Below are 17997 nucleotides of genomic sequence, written 5' to 3'. Positions count from 1 at the left end.
ACCACATTCTTCTCCATATAGTCCGGCTTCTCCGACTATTTTCTCAGCGTATGGGTTGAATACGTATGACGGAAGGATACACCCCTTCTGCACACAGTTCCTGATTTTAAACCATGTTTTATTCCCTCATTGTGTTGGCACAACTGCCCCTTTATCCATGCACAGGTTCCGTGTGGGCACAATCAAGTGGTCTGGAAATCCCATTCTTTTCAAAGCTACCCAGTGTGTTATGATCCATAGTGTGTTACAATCAAAGGCCTTTGCAGAGTCAATAAGGAACAAGTAAGCGCCATATTCCCTGCTTTCAGCCAAGGAGGCCAAGACTTCATCGCACGCACTTTGGACATGTTATCAGGAGAGACCAGTGCTTGGAGAAGGACATCATGCTTGGTAGAGCGGAGAGCAAGTGAAAAAGAGGAAACTACTGGACCAGATGGATTGACACTGTGACCGTAATGAGAGCCTGAAATAGAGCAACTGTTTGTTGTCAAGATGGCACAGAGCTGAGCAGGGTTTCCTCCTGTTGCACAGTCAGCTAACTCCATGGCACCCAACACCAACAACGACACGACTGTTGGGCAAAGGAAGCCATTTCACCTTTGTTTCTTTTTACTTCAGGGGGTTTCTGAGCATAGAAAGCAGGGTATGATATTAGATGCTGAGAAGAAAAAGCAAAGAAAGTCAAAAAGAAAGCAGTGTATAGTCTTCTGGGGTCTCTGGGCGTTATAGAAATATGGCTTTTTAAATGACTGGCAAAGATGGGTGTCAACTCAAACTCAGAGCCTGGTGATCCTGAATGGGAAATGTGACAACCAAGCCTACTTGAGCTAGACACAGGGATTCCTGTTCTTGCTTTTTTCCCATTTCGAAGTGTCTCAAGAATCCGTTTTGTTGGTCTCATTCGCCTTTGATTGCAGTTGTAGCTACGCCTGATGGTTCCGGAAAACTAAGGGAGCAGCTCGGGCCTCACTCCTGCGGCCGCCCTCTGGCATGCACAGCGCCTCAACTCTCTGCAGTCCTTGGAGAAAGCCTTCCCGTTGAGGATGGTCACACAGTCCCTGCTCCTGAAGCTGGCAACGTCTATTACAATGTCAAACCTTCGGGAAAGGGGGGGGGGGGAATCCAATTTAGTCACAATTTATTTCTGAAGCAAAATATCTAGTACCCACAAATACATGGACAATCTTCTCAGGATGATAAAGTTATCATTTTAGTGTCTTAATTCTGTCTTATTAGTGACTCAAAATTAATTTACTGGAAAGATTGATCATAAAATGCTTTCTTCTTAACCCTCCATTTACATGCTGTTTCTTTAAAATAGCAAGTTATTTTAAACTAAATCTAAGATACATACTCCCACATAAACCCATCACATGTTTTTCCTGCATTTGGAAAGTTACCTACCTTCTCTGTGACTCCATTTACTTAATTTTTAAACTAAGAAAGGTTAAATGAAATGTGTCTTTCCCCTGGGGGAATAACTGCTATATAGCATGTAAAGCGGAAAGGTGTTTGTTAAAACATGGGTTTTAAATTATAATACACTTCTTGCTTTGTAAATCACATTGCTCTTTCAAAAATTCCGCGAACACTTCTAAAATCTACTTTATAAGTGTCTTTGATAAAATAATCATTATAAAAACTAGCTTTTCAAAATACTACTGTTTATATTATAACTCAATTTCATCCAAGAGTCTTTTCTTGAGTTATGTTTCAAATTTCACTGCACAAAAAGCCAAGACATCTGAGGTCCAGTGATCTCTCTGGTATTTGACAAGCTGTATGATCTTAGAGCAGTCTCAGTAAAATTTGTATTTCATTGAACTCATCTATAGAAAAAGCTCCCACATTCTCTTGCAGCCTCCTCTTCACCCTGTATTTCTTAAATGTCTCTCATTCAAAGGTAAATCAAACACTCCTAATTACACTCCTAGTGACTTCAGATCCTGAGACACACAGATTTGAAAGCACCAGAGAACTGTACCTGATATCTTTGCTAACACTGAGGATCTGTCTCCTTTGTTGCTTCATAGGTGATTCAAGAATATGAATGTGTTAAACCAACAAGCACAGTACAAAATAGATGGATGATTCATGTTTACTCAACCAAAATTCTTGAGCTCAGTCATTCAAACAAAATCACTCCCTATTACATACCATCCACAGAAGATAGTCTGAAGACTTACAGTTCAGAGGAGTAATGGGCTCCATCCATCCACAACCAGGCCTTGCTACTGCCGTTGCGGGACAGCCCTGTCCAATAAGAGTAGAAAAACTCAGAGAAGCTCTGAGGCATGGCAAACTCCTGTGGGAGGCACACAAGAAAACCTTTAGCTTCCCGATGTCAGAGCAGGTCTATTGAGCAATGCGAGGGACACACCAACTCTTAAGAGAAGAACATGGGTCCTGCTTAAATAAATAATAACCCTCATAAGAGGAAAAGCGTGCGCTTAGGTCAGTTAGAGAGTCATCAAGTTAAAGCAGTTACTGTTGCCCAGGGAGCCTGGGACCTTAGCTAATAACACATGGAAACAAAGAACTATAACAATTAACACGTACAACACAACCCAAACTCACTGCCATGAGTAAGCTCTGAATCATAGCGATCCTATCTAAGCACTGAAAATATTTACTAGAGTGGACAGCCGCAGAATCTGCTATATTGGCAAGATTTATATTTGACCTGTTATTTACAGCATTAAATGCTAAAATTAATATAAAAATATAGTAGGCAGAATTACAGACAAATGTGGAGTTATTCAGGAAAATAGGAGAACATGGTGGGAAAAAGGAAGGACTAAGAAGTGATGTAGATTGAATTTTATCCCCCCCCCAGGCAAAAAATGAGTTCTAACTTCTAAATTAAAGCCTGTAGTTAAATCCCATTTGGAATGGACTTTCCTTGTTATGTTAATGAGGCAGTATTTGTGTAAGGATTTTTTGTGTTTGTTTTTTAACTTTTTGATGGTGAATTAGGTGAAAATTTCAAAGCAGTTCAACAATTTTACATTCAACAACTTAGGATGTGTTCTAAGTAAATCTTTTTTGAAATGTAGAAGACCAGATTACGTCAACATGCACACAGTGAGAGGGATGATACATGCCACGTATTCACCAGAGCACCCTGAAACAGAAGCTTCGAAGTCAGTAGCAGGCCCAGAAAAACAGAAGCGTAACCCTGATCCCAGAGCCTGTGCCTTGAATTCTGCTTTCCAGCTTCTACACTGTGAGAGAATGAATTTGTTTTCCCAAAGCCCCCATTTGTACTTCTGCTGTAGCAGCTCGAGGTAACTAAGACAGGCAGTAAACTTTATGGACGCCCATGACAATAAATGCTTGGAAACTGAAAAGCAGTAGATGCATTTTAGTGCAAAAGAAGAAAGAATCTGAAAGAAGGTTTATTAAACTAGGAAAGATAACTTTAAAATAAAAATTTCTCTGACATATATTGGCATAGAATACTTATAATGTTTCCTTTTCTAACATGCACAGTGCAATTCAGAGAATTATTTACTCCCTTCCAGCTCGTCTTATTCTATGTTCCAAGTCAAACTCACTGTGGAGAGTCAACTTATAATGATCCTATCGGACAGGGCGGAACTGTCCCTATGATGAGACTGTTTACTGTTTATGGGAGTAGAAAGCCTTGTCTTTCTCCTGTGGAGTCACTGGTGGTTTTGAACTGCTAACCATGTGGATCACAGCTCAACTTATGTCCACGATGCTGCCGGGGCTCCTCATTCTATCCTATTAGAGCTTACATTGTAAGCATTTGATTTGCAGAATCCTGGAGTTTGCAATGGAAGCCCTAACACCATTATTTTGGCCTCGATTCAGCCTACCGTGAGTTCTCTTTGACCACACATCAGCAATGTAGAAAGTTCTGCTGTTATTGTGACTTCAATTGAGCCCACAAGGAATAAGCTCTCTCTGACCATAAACCAATGATGTAGAAAGCTCTGCCTTCAGTCAGAGTGTGACTCAATGGCAGTGTGTTGGGTGTGGCTTAGCCAGCCCAGAGAGGGTCAGCTTTATTCTCCAGCCTGCAACAATGATCAATTGATCTGCTGCCAATCATGATCTTGTGATTTGTACTTTGTTTTCTATCATCTATCGTTAGCCATGTTGCTACAATTCCTCTGGATAACATTATGACTTCATGCTCATGGGCTCCCTCCTTGTCTTTGTTCTGGTTAAGACTTAATAAAGGGGTCTCTATACAATATATTAGAATTAGGGGTCCTATTTTTCTTTAAAAGGCCTCTTCATATTCTTAACTTAGTAGCTATTTGTTATTTGATCTAAATACAGAATATGTTATTTATTATTTTAATGCTCCATTGACAGATTTTTACAACTATACTATGAAGTTTAAAAGAAAATATACTATGTTGTATTCTTTTTAAAAAATTCTTAGTCACTCAATGAAGTGAATGACATATCTTAATTCAATTAGAGATGCTACCAGCTACTCTGCAAGTAAAAACAGGAGATTTTCTTCTTCCGTAAAGTGTTCCTGTCTCAGAAACCCACAGGGGCAGTTTTACACTGTCCTACAGTGTGGCGATGAGTAGGGCTCAAGTCAGTGACTATGAGTTCAGTTTTTGGAGGGAGCACAGAGGGGGGGTGGGGCTAGTGGGTTATGCGATGGGGTGCTACCCAAAAGTGAGCAGTTTGAAGCCACCAGTTGCTCTGCAGAAGAAGCTCTCTGCTCCCACCAAGATGTTCAACCTGTAAAACTTACTGGGTCACGGTGAGTTGGTATTTACACAATATTTTTGTCTTAACTAGTTAATCCTAAGCTGTACATGATAGAAATCAAAATGTATGATTATCATGATAATTCAGCTAATTTTTTCAATTGATGGCTATATTCATTTTATAATAGAAAATAATTCTGCTTCTATCTTTCTGGCACTGCATGATAGTATTCCCTTCCTAGAAATCCACTTCTGTGGAGTAAATTCCAACTCATAATGGCAACATGGGGCAGAGTAGACCTGCTCCTTAGGGCTCTATAAGATTGTAAATCATTAAGGGAGTGAACAGTCTCATCTTTATATGGACGATATCAAGCAAAGTAATGAGCATATACCTTGGGCCTGGACTACCACTAGTAAGTGGAAGAATCAGTGGTCTAATATCCCTGGTTCCTAAGAATCTTTCCTAGCTCTTTTAAGACCTGCCAGAATGAGAATTTCTCACACAAAGCCCCAGGACCTACTCACCAGAACTTCTTGTGTGTTTATCTTCAACATGGTAGAGTTCTCAGAAATGCAGAAATATTCACATCCCTGCCAACTCTTGCTTTCTTTATGAAATTGATAGCATTTATTCCCATGCCACTTCCATTTTTCTGGACAAGGGCTGCATCTGTGTTCTTGGAAAGAAACAAAATTCAGAAACAGAGTTCCTGTCTACTTGCATCTGTAGTCTTTCCTTTCTTGAAATGCAATAGTACTTGATGAACTAATAAGGAATGTATTCCCATTTTTGTTAGTATTTAACCATCAAGGCAACATTTGCTGCAAATATTAACTGAGTAGCTCCTATAGGCCAGGAATCCCCATTAGTGCTGAGTATACAGTAAAAAGGAAAACACATATTGCCCATGTAAAAGCAGAAAGTAAACAATGGAGTAATAAATAACTGAAACTTACCTGACCTCTGCTTATGTAATTATGTACATATGATGTTCAGTTGCATAAACAGCTTTTCATGTGTTTTTAAAGTCAATATGCATTGGATTTAATAAACAACTTATGTTTCTATTGCTTTCTTCCAAAAAATCTTCTTCAAGTACAGTTACATGAATTAAAATATATGATATATAGAATGATATGATACATGTATTAAATCCCAACTAATTATAAATATGATTATAGCACAAAAATTATGGATGAAAGAAGAGCTATGGTGAATCTACCCAGATGCATTTAATATTATGTTTATCTCATCCTAAAAGTGATCCATGAAAGAAATAATGGAAGGGAGACTGGCTACACTCTTAGGTTATAGTATTTGGCTTTTATGTATATAATCAAAATTGTCTGCTTTCCTTGTTGTCCATTCACTCAAATTTGACCCTTTTACATTGTTCTCTACAAAGAAAAAAATTAAATAATAAACAACGTACACACACATTTATTATAGACCTACATGATATGGGTCCTATTCTCATTCTAAACACAAATAATAAATAGAATTTTGAAAACAAAATTAAATGCCAAGCATGGATTTATTGGTGTTGTTGGTGATGTTAGGTGCTGTTGAGTCAATTTCAAGTCACAGTTGGAACTATGAACCAACAGACTGAAACACTACCTGTCCTGTGTCATTCTCACAATCATTGTTGTTTGAGCCCATTGTTTCACTGTCAGAAATTAAGGTAGATATCAGAGAAGTATTCGTACTAGCTGAAGATGAGATGAGCTGTGTGCACAAAGGTGGCAGATAAAGGCCTTAAGTCCTACAAGCTATAGTTTCAGTACGTATGTGGGTATAAGACCTTGGAATGCTGACAGTTAGGAACTTGATATTGAAAATATTGTGAGCATATGATGGAGTGAAAACTCTGCCATAATTATAATAATTCCTTATTCCAACAGCCATCTAGTTTCCAAACATTCACATATTAAAACCTGAATGATAAACCAAACTGACAATAGCTTTTGAGCTATTTGAGACCCTGTTTGCCCCAAAATTCAACCAGAAGGAAAAGAGTGAACCTAGGTAGAATCATTGGTGAGTGAAGACCAGCGTAAGCCTTTGTAAAACCCAAACCGGGACTGGGAATACTTTCACCTAAGAGGAGAATTGTAAAGAAAAAATAAAGGATAAAAAATCCAATTAGTATATTCGCATGTTTGTATAAAGAACTCTATAAATGCTAATTTCTGTTGGGACTGATGCTATTTTTGACAACTTAGATTCTTTCAGAATAATACTTCTAGGAGAACAGAAATCGTCATATATTTTATACTGTATGTATCAATAGACACTCATTAAACATTTGATGAGTAGATGAGTGAATAGGAAGATATATATATATGATGGGTAAGAAGGAAGTGAGAATGGGAAACTGGTAAAATAAAACTGATAACTAGTATCTAACTAAATGTATAAACAATTTGTATGAAAATGTACAATTTCATAACTACATTTGAAAATATCTTTTTTATTTAGATATTTTTAATTTAGATATTGCTTATTTGAGCAGCTTTTGATTTGTTTTGTTTTTATACAATTGGGTGTAAAAGTCAAAGACCATTGTTTTAGAAAAACCTAGATTACTTCCTGGTGATAAGTTATGTTGGAAAAAAAATTTTTAAGCATTGTCAGACAGAAGATTGGGACCAGTGAGGTCAATAGTTATGTGGGGGGAAATATGGGTCCACTGACAGAAGTATCAATAGTAGTATTATTTACTGGGTAGCCACACAATTAGAAAGTTTGCTTGTGATGAAAGAGATGCCTGGAAGACGAGGAGTCTTTAACTTATTTTAGAGTTCCAGAAAAATAATTAAATATGGAGACTTGAAAGCACCTATCAATTCCTATGCACCTATGTTAAAGGTATCAAGTAGGCTGACTTGAATAGACAACTATGGACCCCCAAACCTCCCAAAAAGGAGAAGCACTAATTTTAAGAGAAAAAAACAGTCAAACATAGGACTTAGATATTGCTTCTAGGTTGTTTTTTCCCCCCATTTTGTTCATTAAAGACTAGCTCAACTCCAATTTGGCATTGCGATTTTTGTGGCCTTTATTGAAATACAATTTGGGGTCACCCAGTCACACTGTCCTGAGTTTAAATATTATGTTTAAACCTCAGGCTCTGAAATCATATATTACCTATATTCAAATGTGTTCTCTCATTTATAATAAATTAGATTCAGTCTACCTGAACCCTCTATAAGTCTTACATTTGTCAACTTGTAATTGAGATTGTTAACTTCTTAAGGGGAAGAATTTATGACCACATTATGAAGTGTGAATTACTATTATATCTCTATGTACCAAGATAAATGGAAAACATTCCATACTTTATTTACTTGCAGTGTTATTTCAGTTCTTCTAAGTTACTTTCTTCTATTTAAAATCTCTGAATTAAAAAAAATGATTCATGTATTAGATCCTTGGTGGTGTACTGACTATGCACTGGGCTGCAATCAGCAAGATCATCCGTTCGAAACTACCTGCTGCTCCCAGAGACAAAGACTCAGCTTTCTACTCCCACAAAGACTTACGGGCTTGGAAAATCACAGAGGCAGTTTTATCCTATCCTATAGGGACTATGCTTTGCATTGACTTGATGGCAATTTTTAAAATTCATATATTAAATATGTATTTAAATATACTCATATTTAAATATATACAGTTCATGTTCCATAGAGGCAAGGATAGTGAGACTTCATCTAACACACTTTGGACATGTTGTCAAGATAGACTAGTCCCTACAGAAGGATGTCATGGTTGGAAAAGTAGAGGAACAGCAAAAATGATGAAGGCGCTTGATGAGATTGACACAGTGGCTGCAACAATGGACTCAAACAGAAGAATAAATTTGAGGACAGGGTAGGATTGTGAAAGGTTTCATTATATTATGCCTAGGGTTGCAATGAGTCAGAATTGACTCAATGGCACCTAACAACAACAACACCATTCACATAATGTAATTCATGCATAATTTAACCACGTGATTTCAACATCTGGTTATGATCCTGAGAGCTGAACACTATAGAGTTTGTCAAGCAGTAAATTAAAAAAACTGTATGTTTCACCCAGCAGCCGGGGGAAACTCCCCTTCAAATGTCTGGGGGGTGAGGGAACTCCTCCCTACACCCTGAGGCCCTTCAAGTGACTGGGGGAACTCCTACTGACCATCTGTGGTGCTCCATTCTGCTGCAGGAACATCTGCCCAATGTCCACAGCTATCTCTATGACTAGGATAATTCTGCCTGCTATCTATGGTGTTCTACACGAAGGAGGGTACACCCACACGCCATGCATGGCACTTCAGATGGAGAGGGAAACACCACACGCCACCCAAGGTACTCCAAGCCCTGTGAGACATACCACTATGGCTTACTGAGAGATCAGCAAGTGAAACATCACCCTCATGGGCCTACAACCACCTGACCAGCTTCCCATAAGAGGACTATCCAACTCACATTCCAAACAGTGGAATACTGGTTGCCTATGGTAAGAATGAAACTATAGGAAGATATAGCAGTAGTCTGACCCCCCAGTGCAGCTACCTGAAGATAGTTCATAGAATCACTCATATGAGTCCCCCAACTTCAACTCTGGAAGATGGCACAAGGCTCCTCTAAAATAACACATAAACAGCAACCAACCCCAACAGCCTCAATGAAAAGCAGGAGAAACTAAAGACAATGCCAAAGAAGTCATGAACCTAATCACATGCATAGAAGAAGCAGACATTGACCTTCCACAGAAAGAAATTTTCAGAATGTTTCTTGGAGTCATACAAGATATGAGGAAGTAATACAGAAAAAGGATGAAATGATAGAGAAGACAAAGGCAATGCACCAAATGGAAATACAAGACTTAAGGGATGAAATAAGAAAATCCAGAAGCAAATTAACAGACTTTGCCAACAGACTTGAGGATGCAGAGGAATCACACCACTGACCTAGAGGTTAACCAAGCAGACCTTAGCAAACGGGAAACATAATCAAATAAGACAATCAGAGAAGCTAAAGAACAATATTAGAGTAATTGGACTACCAGAACAAGACTCAACAAAGAAGTCAACAGCAAAAATAGTGAGGGAATTCTTAGAGGAAAACTTTGCCAGCTTAATAAATGAAAATCAGGCAACCTTTCAGGAAGCTGAAAGAACACCAGCCACACTGAATCCCAAAAAGAAGTCAACAAGACACAATAGTTAAATTATCCAACTATGAGGTAAAGGAGAAAATCATAATAAGAGCAGCTTGGGAAAAACAAATAGTTACTTATAAAGGAACACAAATAAGAATGTGATCAGACCTATCAGAAGAGAGGATGAAGGAGAGGAGGGAGTGGAGTAACATATTCCAAAAATTGGAGGAAAATATGCAAACCCAAAAATACCATACCTGACCAAATTATCTATTAAGATAGATGAAGAAGTAAGAGTATTCCCAACAAGGAATAATGCAAAGAATACATAAAAAGAAACCCAGCCTTACAAAAGATCATTGCTGACCCAGTATGGGCAGAATATTAACATTAACTGAGCTCAAATAAGAGACCATCACATAAAGCAACTCCAACAAGAGGGCAGCAAAGAGAAAACAGCCATCAAGATAGCATTAGTTCAACAGTGGAAGGAAGGCAAGAATGAAACACACACACACACGCACACACACCACAAACTGGTAAGATAGGCAGGCAGGAAAACACCCAACACAACAGGTACAAGATGACATCACAGAGTCCACACAGATGGATGTAATACCACTGAATATCAGTGGACTGAATTCAGGCAGTTAAAAGGCAGAGGCTAACAAACTGGCTCAGAAAACATAACCCATTGCTCTGCTGCCTATAGGAGACACATCTCAAGCTAGCAGACAAAAACAGGTTGAAAATTAAAGGGTGGAGAAAAATATACCAAGCAAATGGCGATGCAAAAAAAAAAAATCAGGGGTAGCAATCTTGATCTCTGACAACATTGATCTCAAGGTACAAGCCATAACAAAAAACAGGGAGGGGCATTATATAATGCTCAAGAGAACAGTGGACCAAGAACCAGTGAGCATATTAAATAGATGTGCCCAATGAGAGACCTACAAAATTCATAAATCAAACACTCCAAAAGCTGAGAAAAGAAATCATAGACTCAATAATTATAATAGATGACATTAATACACTATACTCTGAAAAAGACAGATGACAGGAAAAGAAATATAGGAAGGAAGCTACAGATCTAAACAGCACAATTGGAAGATTTGACCTGATGGATATTTTCAGAGCTTTCCATCCACATGCAAAAATTCACATTCTTTTCAAATTAATATGGCACACACTTGAAGATAGACCACATGCTGGGACACAAGCCGAACGAGTAAATTCAAGCACATAGAGATTACACAGATGTCTCTCTCCGACCACTATGCCATAAAGCTTGAAATCAAAAGAGGATGCTGAGGAAAACAAGGGCAAACAATAGGAGGATGAATAGCTCTCTATTGTAAAAGGAGTGGATATAGGCTCAGATCAGAGATGAAATTAGGAAGTTTCTAGAAACCAATTAGAATGAAAATACAACTTACCAAAATCTTTTGGATACAGCAAAGGCATTTATGAGAGGAAGGTTGATAGCAATACATGCTCACATGAAAAAGGAAGAGAAAAATTATGGTTGATGTGCTGGCACAAAATTTATACCAATTAGAGCGGTCAACAAAACAATCCTACTAATAAGAAAATAAAAGAAATAATAAAAATCGGAGCTGAGATACAGGAGAGGGAAAACAATAAAAATATGGAAAAAATAATGTAGCTAAAAGCTGGTTCTTTGAAAGAATTAACAGAATTGATAGACCACTGGCAAACCTAACCAAAGAAAGGAATGGACAAATTTCAATAGCAATGATGAGGAATGAATCAGGGGAAATTACAACAGACCCTAATGAAATAAAAAAGATAATTACACAGTACTTTGAAGGCCTGTACTGTATCAAATTTAACAACTTGGAAGACATGGACAAATACTTGGAAAAGCAATCCCCCCCTAGACTATCCCAGATGGATGTCGAGAACATCAACAGACCCATAGCGATAGAAGAAATAGACAAGGTTATCAAGAGATTACTAACCAAAAAAATCCCCCGGTCAGATGGCTTCACAGGAGAACTCTCTACCAAGCATTCAGGGAAGAATTGACACAAACTCTTCCAGAACATAGAAAAAGACGGAAAACTCCCAAACTCTTTCTATGAAGCTAGTATAACTCTGATACCTAAAGCGGGAAAGGATGTCACAAGAATTGAGAACTACAGACCAATATCCTTAATGAACATCAATGCAAAAATACCAAATAAAATAATAGCTGATAGAATACAAAAGCATATAAACATAATAATTCACCATGACCAAGTGGGATTCATACCAGGGATGCAGGGATGGGTCAACATATAAAAGACCATTAGTATTATTCGCCACATTGACATGAAAAATTCTAAGAACCACATGATAATATCGATAGATGTGGAAAAATCATTCGACAACATTGAATACCCATTCCTGTTTAAGACACTCAAGAAGATAGGAATTGAAGGAAAATTCCTCAATATTATACAAGCTACATATGAAAAACCAAGAGCCAACATGGTAGTCAATTAAGAAAAGATAAAAACAGTTGCACTGAAAAAGTGGGTCAAACAAAGATGCCCATTGTCCCCACTCCTATTTAACATCGTACTGGAGGTCCTTGCTAACAACATAAGACAAAGAAAAGACATCAAAGGTATTCAAATGGGGAAGGAAGAGGTGAAACTATCATTATTTGCAGACGATATGAATTTATATATTGAAAATAACCTGAAACTCCACAAGTGGAGTTTTGGAAGTGATAGAGGAATATGGCCGAGGGGCAGGATACAAAATCAACAAACAGAAGTTTATTGGAATGCTGTATACGTCAGACAAGATCACAGAAGAGGCAATTAGAAAGGTAGTACCCTTTACAATAGACAAACACAAATAGAAATATCTAGGGACATCACTGACTGAAAAACAAAAGATTTGTATGAGGAAAACTACAGAGCACTATTATAAGAAACCAAGAGTGACCTCAACAAATGGAAGACTATCCCATGCTCATGGATTGGAAGACTCAATATAGTAAAGATGTCAGTTCTGCCCAAGGTTCTATATAAGTTTAATGCTATCCCAATATGAATACCGTCATCCTTCTTCAAAGAATTGGAAAAACCCAATTACCAACTTCATATGGAGAGAGGGAAGAAGCACAGAATTAGTAGAGAACTCCTCAAGAAGAAGGACAAAGTGGGTTTGCTTTAACTGACTTTAGCATGTATTATACAGCCACAGTGGTCAAAACAGTATGGTATTGATATAACGACAGTGATTCAGACCAATGGAAAAGAGCTGAAAACCCAGAAATAAAAACATTATCATCCAGACAACTGATTTTTGATAAGGGTTAAAAAATATCAAATGAGAAGTAGATGTCCTCTTCAATAAGTGATGCTGGAAAAAAATGGATATCTATTTGTAGAAAAAATGAAGTAGGACCCTTATCTAACTCCATGCACAAGATTAAACTCAAGGTGGATCACAGATCGTGAGGTAAAACTGCAAATGTTTAGGGCCATTAATAAGGAAAATGAGACAAGCCTGAGAACCTTGGCACAGGGAATACATAGTCTATTAGAAATAGGGAAGGATACAAATACAGGAGTCACAAACTGACAAGTGGAATATACTGAAGATAAATCACCTGTGTACATTGAAAGAATTCACCAAAGAGAGTAATAAGATATCCCACAGATTGGGAAAACATCTTTTTCAATAACACATCAGAGAAATGCCTTATTACTAAAATCTATAATACTTTGCAAGCTTACAATTAGAAAAAAACCTAACTACCCACTAATGAGGTGGGCAATGGACCTGAACAGAAGTTTCACAAGGGAAGAATGCTAAATGGCCAATAATCACATGAGAAAGTGTTCCTGATCATTAGCCATAAAAGAAATGCAAACTAAAACAACTCTGAGATACCACCTAACACCCTCAAAAATAGCTCAATTCAAGAAACTCAGAAAGTAACAAGTGTCGGAGGCACTGATGGCATGCAGCAGAGCAGTAGGGCGAGTAGAATGATGAAACTCCCAGGGAAGACCAAAAATAGACTTGGGAGACAGAGTATGGCACCCCATCAGACTCGACTGGAAAACACTTGTAAAGTCCAAAAAACAGACCTTGAACTATTTATAGGCTTTTCCATTTTTGTCAGTGGCTTTCTTTTTGTTATTGTTATGTTGTTGTTGTTGTTGTTGCTGCTGCTGGCATTATTTTGTTGGTTTTGACTTCCTTTGTTGTTTTATTTGGCTTTTCCTGCTTTTTGCACTTTGAAAATGATGATGGCAGCATATGTGCAAAATGTGCTTGACACTCTGGATGAATGTATGGATTGTGATGAGAGATGTAAGAGCCCCCAATAAAAGTATTTTTAAAAAAACAAGAAAAAGAAAAAATGCATGTTTGTCATATACACTGATAACATTTTTCACCCTCCATTGGAGGATACTGTGAGGCCAAAGGCAAGACTTGGTGACCCTGGTCCACTTACCTCCAGTCTTGTTATAAAGCTCGCGGCAGAGTTTTTCAGCCACACGCTGCACCGTTTCTGAAAGCTTCCGGTTCTTGGTTTGAAGAGATTGCAACTGTTGGGAAAGATTCCCCAATCTTTCTTCCATTTGAGTGATGCTGTCTTGCTGAGAAATGGATAGCTGATAGAACTGAAAAACTAATCCAAGTCACCAAGTCAGACTGGGCAGCTTATATGTCATAAATTTGTCTTTTTCTACATATGGAGAAGATAAGTATTATATTGCTTAAGATTTCAGACTGCAGGATCTCAGATTGTCTAAATTCAAATCTGTGTGCTAATACATAATAAATTCTATGAAGTGAAGCAAATTAACTTTTCTAAATCTGGTTTCTCACCTGAAAATGTGGAGTCATAATAGTAGAATATGATTTCAGGAGTAAATTTGTAGATAATGTTACTGCTTAATAAATATTTTTATGCACATTCTCAAATGATTACTTAGGCTAAACTCACAAACTTATATATCATTACATTTCTTTAAAAAGATAAAATGCTAGTTGTAAAGCAATAGTTAATCATATAAAAATTAATTAAAGAAAATAAAGGGTTTGAGAGAAAAACATGAAACTAGTGTAGATATATTTATTTTTAAATATTAAGATATAAGATACAACAGCAAAAGCTCTAAAACTTGCAAGATGGGGAAAGCAAATAGCAATACTAAATAGAAGAAAGTTGCAGAAGCTACACTAATTTCACGTCAAAGAATAAATAAAGAGCAGTCCATCCCACAATAGAGTATTATTCATCAACAAAGAGAAATGAGCAAACTATAAAAAGATATGGAAGACATACTTTGCATGTTAATAGATTTAAAAATACTATTTCAGAAAAGAGGCATACTGTATGATTTCAACTATATGACTTTCGGTAACAGGCAAAGTCATCTGGCCAAAGAGCAGTTGTCTTCCAAAGGTCAAGGATAGGGGAGAAAGGATGAATAGGTGCAGCATAAACTATTTTAAGAGCAGTGAAACTAATCGACATGCAACTGTCATGGATATATGACGTTATACATTTGTCAAACCCCATAGGAAAGTACAGGCACACCTACAAAGGAAACTGAAGGTAAATTATGGACCTCAGATAACAATGTATCAAGATTGGTTCATTCACTGTAAAAAGGGTACCGCAGAAAGACAAGATATTCATAATAGGAGAAACTGTGGAGGAAGGAGAAAAGCTGGATGAAAATCTGTATCTTTTTTTGTACACTTTTCCTGCATACTCAAATTGCTCCGTTTAAAAAGCATGTTTTTTCCCAAAGGGGAAAAAACAAAAACACTTTCTAGGACTTACTTTCCTGAGCCATTCTGTTCGACTCTTTAGGAAACATTGATGTTGGGACTCAATCTCATGAGGCAAACCTTGCCTTTGCTAGGGTGAAAAGTAAAAATTTCTGCACTGGCCTTTACCATCTTTATTTTCTTATTTTCAGAAGTTTCCTGCAAAAATGAGTCTGTAAACTTCCAGGCCCTTTGAGCAAACAGCATAATGATTTAGGTCCCAGCATGCTTCCCGGCTGACCTGGTGGTTAGCCATCCACTGTCCCACCAGGCCGCCTTCCCTTCGACCAGTGCTTCTCCACCTTCCACATGTCGTGGCCCTTTCATACAGTTCCTCAGGTTGTGTTGACGCCCCAACCATAAAAATATGTTCATTGTTACTTCATAATTGTCATTTTGCTACTGTTATGAATTAGGCGAGCCCTGTGAAGCGTCGTTCCACCCCCAAAAGGGTCGCGACCCACATGTTGCGAACCGCTGCCTTCCTTATACTGACTGGATGGCATCTAAGTAAAACTTTGTCTCTTGGCACTGGCCCACTGAGCCATGATAAGGAGAGCAAATCCTACAGCAGTCCCGCTCTTTGGTGATAAGGAAGAAGGTGAAGTCATGGATTCATTAAACTTATTTTCAATTTAAATATGTGTGAACAGACACACACAAAAAAAATCTTAACTCAAAATAGGATGGATGGGCCTACTTGTCTAGTGATCACTGGAATTCAATGCTTCTTCCTGGACTTGAGTCTTCGCTTAAATCAGTACCATTTGAATCAGCTGCATCAAATTGTCCCCAGGCTCCAGGATTTAAGTAAAAACAATCCATTAATTGGGTTGATCTCAGGATCATGCCCTAAATCAGAGCCCTAACTTACATACAAGCCCAAGGGCTGCCAGGCCAATCAAGAGCACCAAACACAAAGCCAGCAGAGTCAGGGCCATGGGTCGCCAGGTGGAAGAAGGAGCCTTGTGATCTGCAAGGAACAAGAGAGATAGAGATCTAAGTTCACAGCAGCAGGTGGAGCAGTTGGTTCTACACAGAAACAGAGAATGAATGGAAAATGAACATCCCTCTGTCATCAGCTCAATGCCAAATTCTCTCGGATAACTCGATTCTTTTGTGTGTGTTTTTCATACCACCCGTGCCTCCTCTTCTCTAAGTCCAATTTTGCTCTGGATCAAGTTATATATTATTATCTTTATATGATTGCTTGCAAAACCTTATTTTCGTCAAAATTAGAGATGTGCTGTGAGAACTGATTAGCTAGAAATGGGTAACTCCATAGTTGTACAGAGAATTAGTACTGTATGACCCTGTACCCGGTCTAACTTCTGACCAGTTTCTGTCTCTTCTCAGATAAATGCCCTGCTTATAGTGAATTTTTATTTTGTCTTTATCTGTCTTGGCACCTTTGCATTCTCTGCACTCATTAATTCACCCACCAACTATTGGTGGGCTACTTCCTGTTACTCAATTTCCATCTTCATTACACATGCCTGGGTGAGGTGATGAGTCCCTTTATAGCATATCATCTTTTTCTACATTTGATTTTTAATTTCATTTGGTGATATTTACATGGCTTTTATTTGTTTGGTTTCTATCTGTCCCCTCTTCATAGAATATATATTCCATAAAGGTAATGGGCTGGTTAGTGTTGTTCACCACAGTATATTGTCTGCACTGTAAACAGTGCCTGACACATGAAGGATGAATACATATTCAAATGAGTAGGTGGATGAGTACTTAACTCGAGAAAGATTAATAACAGGGACAGAGCAGCTTCTGCCTCTCTGCTAAGGGGATGAACAAAGGGCCCTGTGACACAAGTGATGAGCAATGGGGTCTATGAGACGGGCGTGGTAACCACCTTCACTGTGAAGCCAGGCCTCCGCAAAATTCTGATCCAGGACTGTCCTGGAAGATCATTCTGAGACACGCTGACCAGAACAGCAGCCCAGAAAAAAACAGAAAGAAAAGATGTATGAGGAGACTCAAGGAGGAACTAAGTAGCAAGTGGCTTGACCATCTGCAGAGTGGCAATCCCCTCCCCTTTGAAAGTGTCATCTAAATAATGCAAGTATTTCCCGTAGACGAAGCCCTCATCGCCACTCTCAGGGGTGACCGCAGAGCGAAGAGTATCTCAACTACTGTCGAGGCAACGGTGCCCTCTCACCTTTCCAGGGGGGATTGCTCCATTTCTTTTGAGGTGACTCTGTGCTTTAAGTAACTTGTGGTTTAAGGCTTTGCGTGTGTGTGTGTGTGTGTGTGTGTGAGAGAGAGAGAGAGAGAGAGAGAGAGAGAGAGAGAGAGAGAGAGAGAGAGAGAGAGAGAGAGAGA

General features: G+C 38.2%; 1 protein-coding gene across 1 annotated transcript in view; it reads right to left on the bottom strand.

Moving 5' to 3' along the window:
• Nucleotides 1-946: 946 nt before the first annotated feature.
• Nucleotides 947-17997, bottom strand: part of CLEC1A (C-type lectin domain family 1 member A) — a 28872-nt gene continuing 11821 nt past the window's right edge. Inside the window, exons 2-6 of the mRNA XM_075553349.1 lie at nucleotides 16535-16633; nucleotides 14333-14509; nucleotides 5229-5380; nucleotides 2187-2305; nucleotides 947-1097 (exon numbers count right to left, since the gene is read on the bottom strand). Of these exons, the coding sequence (XP_075409464.1) occupies nucleotides 947-1097; nucleotides 2187-2305; nucleotides 5229-5380; nucleotides 14333-14509; nucleotides 16535-16633 (698 nt within the window). The remainder of the gene's footprint in view (nucleotides 1098-2186; nucleotides 2306-5228; nucleotides 5381-14332; nucleotides 14510-16534; nucleotides 16634-17997) is intronic.

This window comes from Tenrec ecaudatus, chromosome 6 (assembly GCF_050624435.1).
Source record: "Tenrec ecaudatus isolate mTenEca1 chromosome 6, mTenEca1.hap1, whole genome shotgun sequence".
Taxonomy (NCBI): domain Eukaryota; kingdom Metazoa; phylum Chordata; class Mammalia; order Afrosoricida; family Tenrecidae; genus Tenrec; species Tenrec ecaudatus.
Note: the sequence above shows the minus strand (reverse complement) of the source record. Positions and strands in the feature narration are given on the sequence as shown.